The sequence below is a fragment of the Balaenoptera musculus genome, chromosome 15 (assembly GCF_009873245.2).
Source record: "Balaenoptera musculus isolate JJ_BM4_2016_0621 chromosome 15, mBalMus1.pri.v3, whole genome shotgun sequence".
Classification (NCBI taxonomy): Eukaryota; Metazoa; Chordata; class Mammalia; order Artiodactyla; family Balaenopteridae; genus Balaenoptera; species Balaenoptera musculus.
The window spans coordinates 88,059,513-88,076,881 of NC_045799.1; the positions used below are offsets into that span (position 1 = coordinate 88,059,513).

Genomic DNA, 17,369 nt, shown 5'->3' on the forward strand with positions numbered 1-17,369 from the left:
AGCCAAAATAACCACCTGGAGCGGCCACCGCCAACCACAGCACCGATGACACCGTCCTGGACACAAACCCTCCCGTGGCTCCGACCTCGCACAGCGCCTGCACCGAGAAGTGACCTGTGCCGGAGAAGATGTGGGCGGGAGGGGCACCTTCAAACACCAGCCCCACAGTCCCAACGCGGCAAGAGACACCCACCGTGTGGCACTGTACCAAAATCCTCTCGCATCAGACAGTCAAGAGTCTCTCCTCAAGAAAAACAATCGACTACTTGAAGTCCAAGCAAGATACTGAAACTAACTTATGAAAACCCTGCTCTGTGTCTGAACAGTTTTCACTCGCTTCTGCCTGTAGACATGCAGGACGTAAAATGCAGACGTTTCCTATAAACCCGCGGGGGCTGGCTGGCAGCTGCCCTGCACGTGTGCACAGCTGCTGCTGGCAGAATGGGTATTGGAAAGACAGCGCAATCGTTTAAAGCAAGTAAGATTCCGTGGACACCAGCAGTTAACATGCTCTGGGTGAGACAAGGGTTACTCAAACAGCAAGATGAAAATCTTCCTACAGCCCGGTGAAAAAGTATTTTGGAATTATAACCGGTAGTCCCACTGGATGACAAAATAAAACACAATAAACTTTATACCGAACGTCACACATTATATAAAGCAGAAAACTGCTCGTGAAATCAATTGTTTTCATTTTTTAAGAGTGACCGCTGGAAGTAATACACCCACACCAGCATTTACGTGTTGACTCCTGACAACATTAAGCAATTCCAATGTGGCTGACGTGCAAAGAAACATGGTGTAAGAGGATTTTTTTAAAAAATCTATTGCTTTATGCTTACCAATTAACAGTTAAGAGACAACAAATTTTGAAGTTCAGCTTTTAAAGAAAGCTGCTATAAAGGCACCCTTCGGCAAGACACTGACAGGTGCAAACGGGATTTCTCCATAGCACCCCGGCTGCACAGGCTCAGGACGTGGCCCGTTTCCTGGGTGCGGGCCAGCCATCCCCCATGCAGGACACAGCTTCTTCTAAGCCGTTCATCTCACCTCAAATACGTTACTTTCCATATGCTTAATTTATACTAAATACGCTTACAAAGAAGCTTTTCAAGAGCAATATTCTCCATATTTTAAGACAGTTATTATTTTCCTGTTTTTACTGAACACCTGAATTCCAAACACAAAGAAACAATGAACAAGGAGCATTTGTGAAAACACGACAGAAACAAAACACAAAAGCGCGAGAGACAACCTGCATGGGACAAGGCGAGCCCCACGGTCCCTGCCAGCCCTCCTGGCCTTGAGGGCTGCGAGCGGGTGGCGGTGCGTGTTTCCAGGTGCTTCCTCCCCTTACAGTCATCGCCTGTGGGGTGGGACAAGCAGTTAATTGGACAGATGAACACGCAAACCCTGTCAATCTCAACGGTGTGCAGCAACGGCAGTTTGAAAAAACTAGGAAACTCAATTATGAAAAACCAAAATCCCAGCCAGTGCCCCCTGGTGGCTGTAGGCTCCTGGTGTGAAGTGGGGCAGCGAGAGCCCTGGCCCCGTCCTAACCAGCGGGGCCCCAGGACGGCCTGAAAGGAGGGCACAGGTGCGGCCGAGCCATACTTACACAGCGACGCCCCGTTTGCACGGAGGTGGCCGTCCTCGCCGAGGGGCTCTCTCATATTCATCCTCCCACAGTGACTGGAGTGAGCTGCAACACAGGCGAGAGGGGCCTGAGCCTGGGGCAGGGGCTCTGCAGAGTGGCCGTGGGCGTGCAGGCCGGGAGCGAGGTAACCGCCTCGCTCAGGAAACGTCGTCAAGTCCCGCCAGCCCGGGGCATGCCCTGACCACCACACGGGATGGGCCCGCTTCAAACATTTTTGAAACATTTTAAATGCCAGTCAGATAAATTTTTTGCTTTAAAAAAGGTCGTAAGAATAAAAAGATGAGTGTATTAACTTTTTATTTAATGTTTAAACCCTGATCAACTTCCAGGAAACATCCAGAACTGCACAGAGAACAGGGAGAGAGATGCACAGCAAGGCCGCGAAAGCGAGAGGCCGCGAACGACGCGAGGAGAGGGCGTGAGCGAAGCGCCACGCGGGGAAAAGAGTGTTTTCTCCACCTTGAAAGCTCTATTTGGTGGAAAAAGGAGGAAGAAAGTATTTAAATACCTTTTGATTCATGGCTTTTTGACTCACAGCTTTTTGATTCACGATCTTTTGATTCATAACTTTTCAATTTGTAATTCTCTGATTCATAATTGAGCTTCATTAAAGCCACTTGGAAGAGCTGAACTAAGAACGAAGGAAAGGACGCCGAGGTGCGCGTGACCAGCGACAAGATGCTATCCCCGCAGCGAGCGGTGCGGCCTAGTGAGAAACCGTGCACACAGTTACTCCTCCGCAGCGCGCGCTCCCTGCTACGTCAGAGCCCGATTACTCACTTTGGGCAAAGTGGAACCCACTTTTTTTTCGGCTGTGCCTCGCGGCTTGCAGGGTCTTAGTTCCCCAACCAGGGACTGAACCTAAGCCCGGGCAGTGAAAGCGCGGAGTCTTAACCACTGGACGGCCAGGGAATTCCCTGGAACCCACTTTTTTAAATGGACACCAGAGACACACGCTCGGGCCGAGTTGCAAACCAGCCCCATCCTGGAGCGCCAGCAGCACCACATCTCTCCCGCAGGCCGTCTTCCATAAAACATCCAATCTGAGGTCACTTCACCCCAATGCTGTTTACACACACGCTACCATCTTTAGAAACTGGCCAACGACTTCTCTTCCCTGACCTCCGGCCCAGCAATCCCACTGTGTTCCCAGCCTCGAGAAGGCCTGTCAGCGAGAAGCAGCCCCTTCAAGGACGTCCGCTACAGCACGTGCAGCAGGGTACACAGAGACACCCGACGTGGCCACCTGAGGCTCAGTAAACTATGGAACGTCTTGCCAAAGTTGCCTGGCCATCCTCGGCTCCTTTTCCTCAGCACCTGGAGCACCAGGACAGACAGTGCGACCTCTATAACCCACAACGTGCAGGGTGACAGTCTGCAAATCACAGTGGCTAGAAATTTTTATTCTTAAAAAAGAGTTTCTAGAAACTGAGTTATTTGTAGTGAGCTGGATGAACCTAGAGTCTGTCATACAGAGTAAAGTAAGTCAGAAAGAGAAAAACAAATACCGTATGCTAACACATATCTATGGAATCTAAGGAAAAAAAGGTTTTGAAGAACCTAGGGGCAGGACAGGAATAAAGGCGCAGACACAGAGAATGGACTTGAGGACACGGGGAGGGGGAAGGGTAAGCTGGGACGAAGTGACAGGGTGGCATGGACATACCTACACTACCAAATGTAAAATAGATAGCTAGTGGGAAGCAGCCGCACAGCACAGGGAGATCGGCTCGGTGCTTTGTGACCACCTAAAGGAGTGGGATAGGGAGGGTGGGAGGGAGACGCAAGAGGGAGGGGATATGGGGATATATGTATACGTATAACTGATTCACTCTGTTATACGGCAGGAACTAACACAACGTTGTAAAGCAATTACACTCCAATAAAGATGTTTAAAAAAAAGTTTCTTCACTGAGTGGCAGCTGAGGTATGAGGCTTGGTCCTGCACAGCGGCTCCACGGGACGGCCTGCAGACGGGGCTGCTTGCCGGCGTGCCCCAAAGCACAAACACCCAGCCCATCCACTCACCCCTGGCTCAGCTCCCTGAGTTTAGGGTACATGCGTGAGGCCAGCGGGGACTGGAGAGGTCTGAGCTGGAGTGATTTAGAAGAAATAAAATCAGAGTTTTTCCCCCCCAGATAGCCTGAATAAAGGAGTAGGCTATCTGTGAATTGGAGCCCTGAACCAAAACAAATATAAACCTGGGGCCAGAAGCCACCAAGTGTCAGGGCCAACTCTGTGTTACCCAACTCACACTCTTCTTTGTTTTACAGCGCAGTGTGGACTTTATACAGAGGTCGGACAAAAACAGAAAAATTCATGAAGAGGTAATGCAGGATCTGTCTCACTGACCATCAGTGACACTAAAATCCATTTTTCATTCATCAAATCGGCAACGTTTTAAAAGAACAAAAATATAAACACTTATTTAGCAAGAGTACATGGAATGGGGACCCTCACGTGGCCATAGGGGGAGGGCAATCCTGGACAGTCTTTTGGGAAGTCAATTGGAAGAATCTATTTAAACTGAAATTGTACAAAATCTTCTTTTCTCAGCAGTGATAAGTATTTATTTAGAAGCTGCTGGGTGGAACACTTTTTAAAATATATTTAATTGCTAATTGTGGTTTCTTCAGGAGGACGGGCTCCGTCGGAGCTGCTCCCCCTTAAAGCCGGTCAGTAGTATTTCAGCTGCTCAGCTCAGAGGCCGAGCCGCAGCCGTGTCACGCCGTCCACTTCAGCCTTAGCTGCTCGGCAGTCACAGCCGTCAGACCCCGAAGTCAGCCAAGTTGGCCTGTCCCTCTCCCGGAAGCAGCAGATGTTTCCGTCCTTACTTCTCTAAAGACTGAGGCTGATTCAATTAGCAAAATTCTGCTCAAAGCAACCAAGACAACTGACAAAGTTTCAAAGGAATGACTTTTCATTCACTCATTCATTCATTCATTCAGACCTATCTTTTCTGAGTTAGTTTACACCTTCTACTGGGGGACGCAAGCATTGCCTTAGGCAAGAGAAAAAACACAGAAGTGTGTGTTTTCAGATTCCAATTCCCTGGGTCCTTCTGTGCGGTTAGCCCAGGGGCCAGGGAGGCCCGAGGCGCACCGGCCCACGTAGGAACGCCTTTTGGCAGAGCCGGGTCTCCCGGGTCTCCAGTCCCTACAGGTTTCTCACACAGATGCCAATCCTCACAGGAGTACTGAATCTGTTCATCTGCACGCGTCCTATCAGCATCTTGCTTTGTTGAGCACTGTTCGATGTCCCAGGGAAAACACATGGAAGGCTTTTAAAGCCTTTCTGATGTGGCCCAGAAAATCACGTTTTGTCAACAACGCACTCAACCTGAACCTCAAAAAGTTTCAGAATCAGAAACTACGTGGCTCAGGCGGGATGAATGATGTTTAACGTACCTATGCTACTTCTGGCCTGCCTACCCCGAAGATTTGTGCACATACACAAATACACCCAAAGAAAACACTGCTTTTAAAAGTGTACAAACAAGAAAGCCTGAATGTCCACCTAGACACTGACTAAACAAATTTCGATACAACCATAAATGCAATATTAGACAGGCATCAAAAAGAATGAAGTTCATCGCAATTACCATTTAAAATGAAAAAAACTGCAAAACCATGTATTTGAAGTAAAGACAAAAACACACTCCATGTTTCTGTAGGAACATGAAAGCAAAATTCAGGTGGTGCTTACACAACACTGCGAAATGCCAGTGGACTGTACGCTTTAAAATAGTTGGTTGATTTCATGTTATATGACTTTCACCTCATTAAAAAGGCAGAAGAACCCACCATGAACAGGATTAGCTGCAGCTCCCTCCAAAAGCAAAACCAGACAGGGACTGGGGAGGGACAAGGGGAGACTTAATTCATCTATTAAATAAATAGATAAATTTAAAGGTTTAAAGATTTCACAATGAGAATGTAAGAAAAAGAACAGAAAGAAAGGAAATGTGGAGTGGGGGTTAACTTATGATTGTGAAGAGTTACCCACATTTTGAGTAAATATGCTTATGTAACAAATTCATGCGGTGTGACCTCAACCACGCAATAAGAGTGAAAAGCCTCTGGGTGTAGGTTACGGGGGATTTTAATTTTCTTCCTTGCACACCTCTGTGGTTTTCAAAAGTTCTTTGATAAATGTTTTACTCAAATAATTAGAAACAAATTTTTTCAAAGGTAATAAATTAGCATTGGCTCTACAAACCACTGCTATAATCTAAAAGAGCAAGGGGCATGATAAGAATAGAAGCCCAAAGCAACTAACAGTATAGTAACTTGTTTACTCCGCCAAAATACTCAAGACCGATTTAAGCAGGAAGTGGGATGAGTTTCCAGAAGCTGCCACCAAAGCTACCACGGCTGACCTTCCCTCTGAAGACACAGCAACCGCACAGCTGGGCTCAGGCCCACCATCCTCCATGCTGTCAGAACAAGTGGCTGCATTGTTGGTGACGCAGACGGAGCTGGGGGAGAGCAGCAGACACTGCCACAGACAGGCGGCGACCTGCGAGCACCACGACTCCACCAGGTACCGTTTGTGGAACGTGCTTTTACCCTGAGAAGGGTGTTATGCTCAACTCAGCAACGGCACACTTCAAAATGCAGCCTCAAAACCCGATACACAGCATGTCAGGTACGGAGTCTCGGCCCTGGGAGAGCACTCAGAGGACACAGCGTCTCGGGGAGGGTGCCCTGCAGGCGAGATGCCTGGGGCCAGGTCCAAGCTCCATCACTTACCAGCAAGTGTCTGAAGCTGGCTGAACCTCAGTTTACCGGTCTGTACAATGAGGGTGACAACCGTCCAGCGGGGCTGCTGTGAGGGTCAGTGAGGACATGGGTACAGAGCGCGGGGGCAGAGTGAGCGCTCAGCGATGCTGGTCTCCACAGCACCCACACGATCCAGAAACTGCTACAGAGGAAACCCTCATATTGATTCTGCCACCCCCTTCCCCTCACTGTGTTCCCACACTGCTCTACTAACGCTAAGGAGGTCGGTAACACTACAGCAGCCAAAACCAGAAGGTCTAGCCACAAGGATGAGATGCCAAAATAGAAATAACTGTCAGTCCAGGTACCATCCTTCATTATGTCAAAATCATCATTTGAGAAGTATGAACTGGGCAGCCTCGTGCGCAGGGCACAGCCAGGAACACAGGGAGCGGACAGACAGCGCCCTGCCCTCCTGCACCGTCCCGTACAGACTCCGTTCACCCGCCCGAGCATGTCCTCCGGCTCTGCCACGCAGTCCAGTGCTCAGATTAAACAGACGAGGTACCAAGGGCTTGGAAACAAGGTGACACATGTTTCAAGTCGAGGGCTCCCAGCCTCCCTATGTGTTCCCTTAAGGCGAACAGTGATCACAGCAGCCGCGGAGCCCCGAGCCTGGAGGGGCACCTTGGTCACACGGTGGCCCCCGGAAGGGCCTCTGTAGCTGTGCTCTCCCCAGGGGCCCAGCAGCGAGGCCGACTCAGTCTGGCCCAGGTGTTGATCAGAGCCGGGAACATGGCCAGGCCCCGGCCCTCTGTGGTCAAGCAGGCGCACCGGGGTCCCAAGGGCCTCCTCTGCCGGTCAGTGGGGCCAAGGTTGCCCCGCGAGACCTTTCACCATGCCTGCCACCCTCCCAAACAAGGCTGGTGTGCCATGTGCCCCCCAGAACCCGCACACTCCCGGTGAGCTGCCCCTGCGGTCACGGACTCTCACCCACAACAGAGACCAGAGAGAACACGTCCCTGCCTCGAGCATCACTGCCTCCCACCCTGACTCCCTGGGCGCCTGGAGTCTGCGCTCCCAGGAAAAGAAGGAGCGTCTGCAGGTGACCGCAGAGCCCACAGGTCCAGTTCAGGACAAGGTTTCTCCTGCTTACGCCAAGTTCAAATTTATGGAATTCCAAACACTCCCAGGTACAAAAAGACCAACCACATCAAATGTAAGTTGAGAGAGGAGGGAACAGAGGTAATTTTTGGTGCATCTCTTAAACTTTTAAAGGATAACTTTGAGTTCGAGTCTACAGTAGAAACAGTGCAGACACTGAGGCTTATAAGACATGGTTGATAAAAAGAAAAGGAAATATCTAATATTTGGACGCGAACTCTTTTTCTAACTTTTAAAAGAGCAAGACTTACGTTTTTGACTCCTATCCCTCGAGTAAATCCTTGAGGCCGGGCCACAGGCAGCGGAGTACGCGGTGAGCACGCCTTTGCGCTCGGAAAGGAGGCTGCAGTCGCTGCAGGTGTAGCCGTTGCTCCCCGCTGCTTCTACGGCCCCTGCGGCCACATCGCCGTTTCCCTGAATGGCAGCTTTACTCCCACCTGAAGTTTGCAAAAAGGAGACGGAACCCGCTTATTACAATCTGCAAACACCTAACTAAAACCTCCATCTTGAAAAATGTGGGGAAGAAAAGGACAGAATTACCTTTAAGCTCTCCATCATCGTCAAGACCTAAAAAACACACATATATTTTTGCTGTTGAGCTCAGATTATCAAAAGAGAACAAAATACACAAACTCAAAAGTAAAGGTTACGATGGTTAATAAATCAGCATCATGGCACTGGTCAAGATTGACTTCCTACAACGCCTAGAATTAACAGAAATTTCTCCAGGTATATGCAGATGCTTGCTTTCAATTCCAGGTGAAAGCACATCTCTGGAGAAAATACCTCCCCACACACTCTGTTCTCACGCACTCCCACACTGTCTACACACACACACCCATGCTGTGCACAGAAGAACAGGCAGGAACCTCAGCACCAGCACACTCGCCTCCTCTGCTGCCCGGGAGCTACTCTGCTAGTGAGCAAAACAGAATACGAACTCCAGGGCTTCCCAAATCAGCACATAAGATTTCTGGAACGAATCTAATCTTTGAATCTTCTCAGAAGGGCCAACCGGAACATCAAGTGGACACAAGCAGCTTTGCGGCCCCTCGAAGCCACGGCCCCTGTGGTCATCGAGTACTCCACAGGGAGGACTGGGGTCACGCTGCTGCCTTAGTCAACCCAGGTCACAAGCCACATCATTTCCTAGTGTCAATTCGTCTATACTAGATGCTTTCCAATGAGACAAAAATTGCTGTCTGGAACTTGAAATCATGCTGGTGAGTTTACCAATGACTTTGCTTAAACATCCCACAAAAGTCATGCATTTAGACACACAGAGTTAATCAGACTGCCCTGACCACTCCACTCCATCTTCCATATCACGACACACGATCGGCAGCTGGAAGCAGTTTCCCTGCATTTCCGATCTCAGTCCAGAGGAAGGCCTCCAGACTTCCTGGGGCTCCTTCCCCCCAGTAAGGGGAAAAGGGACAACCCGGCCATGACGCCCCTTCTTCCCAGAAGAAGCGGAGAAACCACTAGAGGTGACTCACCCCAGAAGTGGTCCACTTTGGTCTGCTCGCGGATCAGAGACTCGTCCAGCACAGGAGGCCGCAGACAAGCCGCAGCCCGCATGGCACTGGAGCCGCTCTGGCTGACAGCCAAGGACAGGACCTTCCTTGAGGTGTGGTTGATACTAAATGCCGGCTTGTGTGCACTGCTGCGCTGTTTTGCTAGTCTAAAAAGGAAGGAGAAAGGAACAAGTCTACAGACTTTTTCTAGTAAATACAAATGATTACATTTTACCAACACAAAATCTCTGCCTGACAATGAATATACTACTGTTAAGGCAACGTGCTCTTATGCCCTTTCTGCTGTAATGAGACATGTTAATCTAAAAAAGGAATTGTTAAGCTGGGCTCAAGAACTCCTCCTAAAATTGTACACACAAAGTAGTTCTCAGATTATTTGGGGCCTCATGACCCAAAAGTGGTTCAAACTAAAAATAACCTAAGAATAAAAATGACCTATATTTTGAAATTATATGATTTATAAATTTAGTGTCCCCTCCACCATTTAAAACAAGTAACTGCATCCATCCGCACTGTTTCTCAGTCACTAGTAAAGGCGGAACTGCGTCAAGTACAGCGAGGAGAGGCTGTCACCAAAATCCTTTCTGTACTGGATCCACCACAAGGATGGAGACAAAGCCCTTGAAGACCCTCCCCACTGAGGGAGCGAGAAGTGAGCAAAAGGCAGGGAGCAGAGACAGGAAGGCCCCCATGAGCAGGTGCACCAGGAAACCTGGTCCCAGTGTCGCCCGGGGACAGAGAACCAGCCTGTTACAGCCGTGGTTCCCACAGCAGTACCTGCATGAACACCCCAAACCAGGATATCCAAGAACCTCACTGCAAATGAACCCCAGGTGGCTGCGGGGCGAGCAGTGTGTGAGTGTGAACCACAGATGGGGAGGTGCCGCCACAGACACCAGCGCCCAGCCTTGCTGTCAGGCCAGTGTCCCGTCACCTCTCAATAGCCACCGTCCCACTCCCAAGAGTCGACCACTCACGCAGGAAACTCGTCACTCTTACATGAGTGATGTTAAAGGAAAGCTGTTACTTTTATTCTTTATCTCTAAATGGTACAAAGATCCTGCACACTTTTGCTCCTTCTTGGGCACAAATAAGTGATGGGCACGTGGAGAGTTCAGAAATCAAGTGAACAGGACAATCATAAATACAGGTAAACATCTAAACTTCACACGTGTATCTTTCAGTTCACACAGATTTTATAAACAGACTTAAAGCACTAACAACACAGACACCTGCAGGGCCACATGATGATGGGTAGGGCTCCTCCCTTAACCGCTGGTGGGGCCCGCTACGCAGATGAGCTGGGAACACTTGCCCCGGACGGGAGGGGTGTCCTCGCCCCTCTTTACTCCAGCGCCAAACAACCCGCACACCCCAGCCCTGGTTTCAGCCTCATTCACAGTACAGCTACGACCATGTGTGCAGTTGTGTGTGTACACACATATCCGTTAATTCGAGAGAGTGAAGTCTTACAGACCGAAACCTCATGTGTTTGGTTTTAACTGTTTTCGCTCACTTGGCTGCTCTGTCCCCAGTGGGGCCATCCTCAGCGGCACGGGCTGTGGTGACCAGGCGCAAACTGCGGCGGGACATTCTTGGAGAATCAAATACAGGATCCAATTTGTGCTCAGTCTCGAAATCCAGAGCATCAGAAGAATAACTTGAACTAGAAGGAAAAAACCTCGTCATAAACACCGCTTACCACACCACTTTTAAAACAAACAAATAACAAACAGAACGTGCAACCTAGTGTGAATTTTTAAAAACAGCACATGCCACAACTAAAAGTCTGCATGCTGCAACAAAGATCCCGCATGCCGCAACTAAGACCCGGCACAGCCAAAATAAATAAATAAATAAAATATTTTTTTAAAAAACGAAAAAAACAGCCATCACTATGTGAAGCCTTTCCGACAGAGCAAAAGCAAGCTGGCACCCAACTTGTTCAACAACTGATGCCCCTACATTTGCTCTGATCACAGCACATGTGAAATGAATCCCCCAGCTGCCTGGTGTTCAAGGCTACACCCGGCCCTGGGAAGTGCGTCAGGACGTGCTAAATTCACGAGACTCCCCACCTACAGGGAAGGAGGTCAACGTTGTTAGAAAATCATAACCATTTACTAGTAGACACTGCCTGATAAAGCAGTTAATGAGACAGTGACCACTACGTGACATTTAATCCGAGATCCCAGTAGGTCACTGAATGAATCAACGTAAGGAGAAAAGGAAAAGCCAGTGACTGAGCCACCAGCGCACTTCGCATTTAATTCATCATAAACCCAGAGACAAACTAGTACACAGAGAAGCCACTCCGTTACCCTTCCACGTAATTATCTTAAACCAAAACACAGATCCTGATTTAAAACAAAAAACAAAAAACAAACAAACAAAAAACACAGATCCTTCTGTGCTGTCAGCAAGTTTTCCAAATCCAGAAACGTGAGTCGAGAACCTGTTCTGTGCCTCCTTGGGGGCGGGGATCCTACAGACAGTCCAGCAGCCGGGGCCACCACACAGTGAGGACTCCACACCTCCAGGAGGTGAGCTCACAACCCGACAGGAAGGAGGAAGGTGAGAGAGGGAGGGAGAGGCCACGGCTGCCACAGGGAACAAAGCAGGCCAAGAGAAGAACTGCAGCCCAAGGCACAGAAGGTGGGGCTGCAAGAGAACCTTGGGCCTGGCTTCAACCAAAGGGCCTTCGTGCGCGTGCGCGCTAGAGGACGGCCTGCACCCTGGAGGCCCTGGGCAGGCCCTGCTGTGGCGGAGAAGGGAGCTCCAAACCCCTCAAGTAGTTTATCCACAGGAAGAGGTAGAGACGCTGGGGGCACGTCCAGTAGGCAGTGGGAGAACAGCCCCCGCTCAGGACAGCAGACCACCGGGCTAAGGATCTGGAAATCCACGGTAACCAGGGGTATCTGAGTAAAGTAAATGGGCTTAAGAACATTTCTGCGTTTTATTTTATATTATAAAAATATTTTCAGAATCAAATTCATCATAAACTTATCAGATATGACACTAAAAACTGTTAAATCAAACCCTCAGAAAGTTATTACAAATTGCTTCAAGTTGTCATATCCATTTGAGGCGTCACACATAACTTCAGGAAAAGGTCCTCCTCAACTTGAGAGGCTGGAGTGGGGGCAAGAGAGAGGCTGCACTAACCCACACTGAGCAGCAAGGACGCTAAGCTCTACCTAATTTTAGTATAAAATATGCTTACTTTTCTTCCAAGATTATTTTTAGTATTTTACATAATTACAATTCTCGTTTAAGAACATTGTTATTTCAAGTCAGAATCTACCACGTAAAAATGGATCAATACCCCTCCACCATCTTCCTCTTAACCTAAGTCCTGGCTTTAGAGGACGGCCATTTATGAACTTGAACATCAAGAGAGGACAGTGCAGTTCAAGTCCACCGGCCTCTGTCAGGCCCCAGACCAGGTGTGTGCCTCGAGGAGCAACCTGGACAAATACGCAAACGTGCAGAAGGCAAGAAGCTGACGATGGCACCCGCACCCGTCTCCCACCCACACATGCCCCAGAGGCTGCAACTCAGGGGACACGACAACGCTGCCAGTCTGGACAGGGTCCTGGCTTTCCAACACAGGACCTCTAACACAACGCCCCTGCCGGCAGAAGGGTGTTCCAAATACCTGTTACTTTGATTAGAGAGGGCCCTGGGAAGAAGCCAGTATAGCGGCTGTTTGTAAGAGCAAATGAGGGAGTTCCCCGGTGGCCTAGTGGTTAGGATTCCGTACTTTCACTGCCATGACCCCGGGTTCAATCCCTGGTTGGGGGACTGAGATCCTGCAAGCCGCGCAGCATGGCCAAAAAAAAGAGCAAACGACTGGGAAATGTCCATTAATAAGGGGATGATGAAATAAACTAGGATACATGTACCTTACGTAATGCAGTGAGGCCGTTAGAAAACATAAAAGATCTATATATACTGTCACAGAAAGACCTCCAAGATATACTGTTAAATGAAAAAAGAAATACTCTATTATCATCCTATTCATGTTTTTAAAAATATATATAACACAAAAGCACAGGGTTCAACCCCTGGTCGGGGAACTAAGATCCAGCAAGCTGTGCAGCAATGCCAAAATCAAATAAATTAAATATTCAATAATAAATAAAAGCACATATTACCAACACAGATGTGTAAGAGCACAGAAAAGACCTCCAAACCGGGAACAAGAGTTACCTCTGCAGCTGAAAGGAGGGAGGCACAGGGGTACTTCCACTCTGAGCTGGACAGTGCTCAGCTCAACAGACCCGGCAGCAGTGTTCACAGTGGCGGGGTGGGGGGGGGGAGGGATAGAGGGAGGGAGAGAGGGAGGCGGGGACCAACAGTTCTGTGCTGACTTCAGACCTGAATGTCGACAAGCGCCTCTGTCTGCATCCGAGGGGCTTTCCTGAGGCGTTGGGCGCCCACCCCACAACTCCGTGAGTGCTCCACCAGCTCCTGTGTTCTCCTGCCCTAGGCTGGGATCCCAACCATCATCTGTAACAGGTTCCCACAGACAGGTGCACCCAGGGCCCAGCAGAAAGATTCGAGTGTCTGATGGAGACACAGGACACCAGCACCGCCCCGAGGCAGTGCAACCTCATCACATGCCATGTTAAAGGTTACTTTATTTACTTATTTTTAAAATAAATTTATTTATTTTATTTTTGGCTGCGTTGGGTCTTCGTTGCTGCTCGCGGTACGCGAGCTTCTCCTAGAGCACGGGCTCTAGGCACGCGGGCTTCAGTAGTTGTGGCACACAGGCTCAGTAGTTGTGGCTCGCGGGCTCTAGAATGCAGGCTCAGTAGTTGTGGCGCACGGGCTTAGGTGCTCCGCGGCATGTGGGATCTTCCCAGACCAGGGCTCGAACCCGTGTCCCCTGCATTGGCAGGCAGATTCTCAACCACTGCGCCACCAGGGAAGCTCCTTTATTAATTTTTCTATAAAGCTGGGGTGGGGCACAAAATTTTAAACTGAGGTGTCTAATCCAGGATTAGAGAGAATTAAGTGACCAAACTAGGATATAAAAGAAGATAATATAGACAAAGACCCCAAATATAAAGTATAGATCTAATCCTTAAGAGTATAAGATTTTAGTTTAGTTCTCTCATCAACTATGCATTGTTCTTTTTAAAATGTCTGGTATTTAGATGCACTTTTATTTATTTGTTTTTGGCTGCACCACGAGGCTTGCAGCATCTTAGTTCCCCAACCAGGGATTGAGTCCTAACCACTGGACTGCCAGGGAATTCCCAAGATGCACTTTTAATTAAAAGGCTGGAAAAAATCTACCTCAGCTGAAAGCCGGATGGACACCAGGCAGCAATGAGCCGTGGAGTGGGCAGTGCGCCACCAGCGCTGAATTTGGCTATACTGTCAAAGGTGCAGCCGGTAACTGGGAGAGGGCATGTGGGCAAAGCAAGTCACACCCGGTGACAATTCTAAGGCTCTGCCCAAAGTCCTACCGTTCAGAGTACTGCTCTACCTGAGTACCTAACCCCAGCACTGCCCCTCTGAAGTCCCAGCCTCAAACCTCACCACCCATCATTGATGACCTTTCACCACAATGGTTCTCCTGCCTCACAGGGACCCCAACTCTGACTGTTGTCACAGCTACCCCCAGCTGTGTCCCCTGCCCTGTTGGCCTTCTGTCCCAGGGCCTGGCAACACTCTCACCTGGAAAAGCTCGACTGCCCTCCCTGTACGGCTCCAGACACTGCAAGCCCCCGGAGGGACTCCTACCAGTGAGGTCAACGCCCTCCCTGTCTCCCAGCCCAGCAGGTCCCGACTGCCTAGCAACATGTGTGACAGTCACCTGCCCCAGACTCTCTCCTCTCCCCTCCTTCTACCTTGGGTTCTCAACACCTGGTATTCTGACTAGTTGTTCTAAAAATATCGTTATCTTTTAGAGATTTGCTTCAAAACAACCCACTGGGGAGGGGAGACCAAGTACTGGTAACTGTTGAAACTAAGTGAGAGGCGAAGGGGCTTATCATCACTATTCTCCAAACTTTCACACTGTTTGGCATTTTCCATAATAGAAAAACATCTTAAAGAAATGGCATGACCAGGATGTTGCAGGAGCCTTTACGTGTTTACTGAAAGTGCTGAGGCTGCAGGCCAGCAGTGCTAGACATGGAGTGGTCAGCCAGGGGCCACCCAGGTGGTAATGAGACAGACGGTCAGACTGGGGAGTTCAGCAGGCGGAAGGGGAGGGTCTGGAAGGACAAGGATATGAGGAGGACAATTCCGGGCCAGGCCAGGTGGCCAAGGGCTGCAGGGAAAGGCTGCAGGGAAACCCAGCCTCCAGGGACCATGAGTTTCCGCTGGAGCTGGACGGTAAATAGAGGCTTCACTGAAGAGTGGGGACGTAGAAGACACACAGGCAGGAGAAAGAAGGGCAGGCAAGGACAGAGCCGGCTTCAGCACGGCCACTTGAGGCCGGTCCACAGCTGGGTGTGCCCCCTCCAGACTGGGTGTCGAGTGGCTGGGACCCTCAGCAAGAGTTCTGCTCCTCATGCTGCGGCGCCTGCCCATCACAGCTTCCTGTGTCTCTGTGGGCCCTCGGCCCCCAGGGCACCCTCGGGCTCCCATCGTGACCTGCTGATGGCCAGACGAGAACTGCCACCCACATGGCTCCTGAGCCTGAGTCTCACACACCCTCCCGCTAACTGGTGGTCCTCCTCCTGTGCCCACGCCAAACCGTGACTGTCACCCTTGGCTGCTCCTTCATCCCCTTCCTCCAGTCAAGTACAAGGCCCCCAGTGTTCCCTCCCGAACCCCTCTCTCCCCACGCCCTGCCCAGCACTAACGCGGTCTGGGCCCCCACGGAGTCTCACCTGAACTCCTGCCAGCCTCTGAACAGCACCGCCCCACTCTCCATATCTGCATAACCCTGGTTCCACCCCTCCTGGCTGAAACCCTTCGCTGCCCTCCCCCCCGCCCTCAAACACAGGCCCACGTCCCAGCACAGCTCAGTCCGCCTGCCTTTCCCACTTCAGTTCTCATCCACCTCCGCTCCCTCCGCACGCCTCACTGGAGGAGGGCTGGGCTCTCTGTAGAGACCCAGACATAGGCAACTTTTGAAAACTGTATTTAAAATGGGTTATAATAAATAAATATAAAAAAAAATAAAATGGGTTATAAAAGCTAAAAATGAATTACCAGGAATTATTATTTTTTATGCTCCACAATACAGAATAAGGAGGACTTTTACTTGAGTTGGCCCACTCATTTTGTTCTAAAATAGTACAGGACTTTTAACAAAAACAAAGTGTGTTACCACAGAAAGTGTGACATGATCTAAAATTGTGACTAAAAACTCAATCATTAAATATGAGATTTGACTAATGCTGTTAAGAAGTAGTTTTCTTAAAATACCTTCCAATTTTCTTTAAGTTTCAATTACATTTTTACCCTTTAGAAGATAAGCCATTGATAAAACTGACACTAGCATTTTCCTTGTGTGCTTTAAACATCTTGCCAGGATGCAAAGGTTTTTCTATCTGCCAATCAAATCTTCACCAATCCAGGAATGTTTTCCCTTTGGCAGTAGCCCATAATTTTATAATACTTAAGCTTCATCTCAATCATCCTTTCTATCAATACTTGGTAAACTAGAAAGGCAAAGAGCAAGTCAACAGCTTCTAAGACTCAAACTTCAAGGTTCAGCATCAAATCAGAATACAAATAAAAACAGAAAACCTAGGGCATTTGACAGGAGTTGTGGTCTTGAAACCGTGGGCTTCATCAAAATTCTACTTATGATGGCTCCTCTCAAAGGCAAGTCACTTTCCAGGTTAGTTCTGTTAATTTTAAAATATTCAGCCATTAATATAAATCACAAAACCCCACCATAACCACACAGATGTGTTCTCGAGACCACAGCCACCTGGGTGGAGGCTAAAACAGTCATTCATTTGCAGTGACTAATCACTGAGTCATCAGAAACGTTCGGTTTTCAAAACAACCTCATAATTTCCATGTCAGTTTAGCAGTTTTGTAAAACCAGAGCATAACATAAAGTTCATAGATATTTTCACTTTCAACAAAGAGCAGTTGGGTGCAAGTACCATAAAGCCCCCATTAACCCAACAGCATTCAAGAACAGCGCAGGCAAGACAACGGAACACGCATGCGAGCAGCTCACCTGAGTGCATACGTGTAGCCAGTGTTCTCGGGCACACACTGGGGAGGAGTGTACATGTGGAGCCGAGAAAAGTCCATGTTCACAGTCTCAAAGCATACTGCAGAAGGCGGGAAAAGCAATGCAGG

General features: G+C 49.1%; 1 protein-coding gene across 13 annotated transcripts in view; it reads right to left on the reverse strand.

The window, feature by feature from the left end:
• Window positions 1-17,369, reverse strand: part of SUN1 (Sad1 and UNC84 domain containing 1) — a 53,400-nt gene that overhangs the window by 20,300 nt on the left and 15,731 nt on the right. For 9 of the 13 annotated variants that reach the window (XM_036824961.1, XM_036824958.1, XM_036824962.1 and 6 more), the window contains 9 exons: window positions 17,245-17,341; window positions 10,597-10,746; window positions 9,042-9,226; window positions 8,083-8,109; window positions 7,794-7,979; window positions 2,166-2,363; window positions 1,619-1,702; window positions 1,256-1,366; window positions 16-114 (listed from right to left, as the gene is read on the reverse strand). In XM_036824961.1, the coding sequence (XP_036680856.1) occupies window positions 16-114; window positions 1,256-1,366; window positions 1,619-1,702; window positions 2,166-2,363; window positions 7,794-7,979; window positions 8,083-8,109; window positions 9,042-9,226; window positions 10,597-10,746; window positions 17,245-17,321 (1,117 nt within the window). In that variant the 5' untranslated portion in view covers window positions 17,322-17,341. The remainder of the gene's footprint in view (window positions 1-15; window positions 115-1,255; window positions 1,367-1,618; window positions 1,703-2,165; window positions 2,364-7,793; window positions 7,980-8,082; window positions 8,110-9,041; window positions 9,227-10,596; window positions 10,747-17,244; window positions 17,342-17,369) is intronic. The other 4 variants (XM_036824965.1, XM_036824957.1, XM_036824964.1 and 1 more) reach the window with 4 other exon arrangements.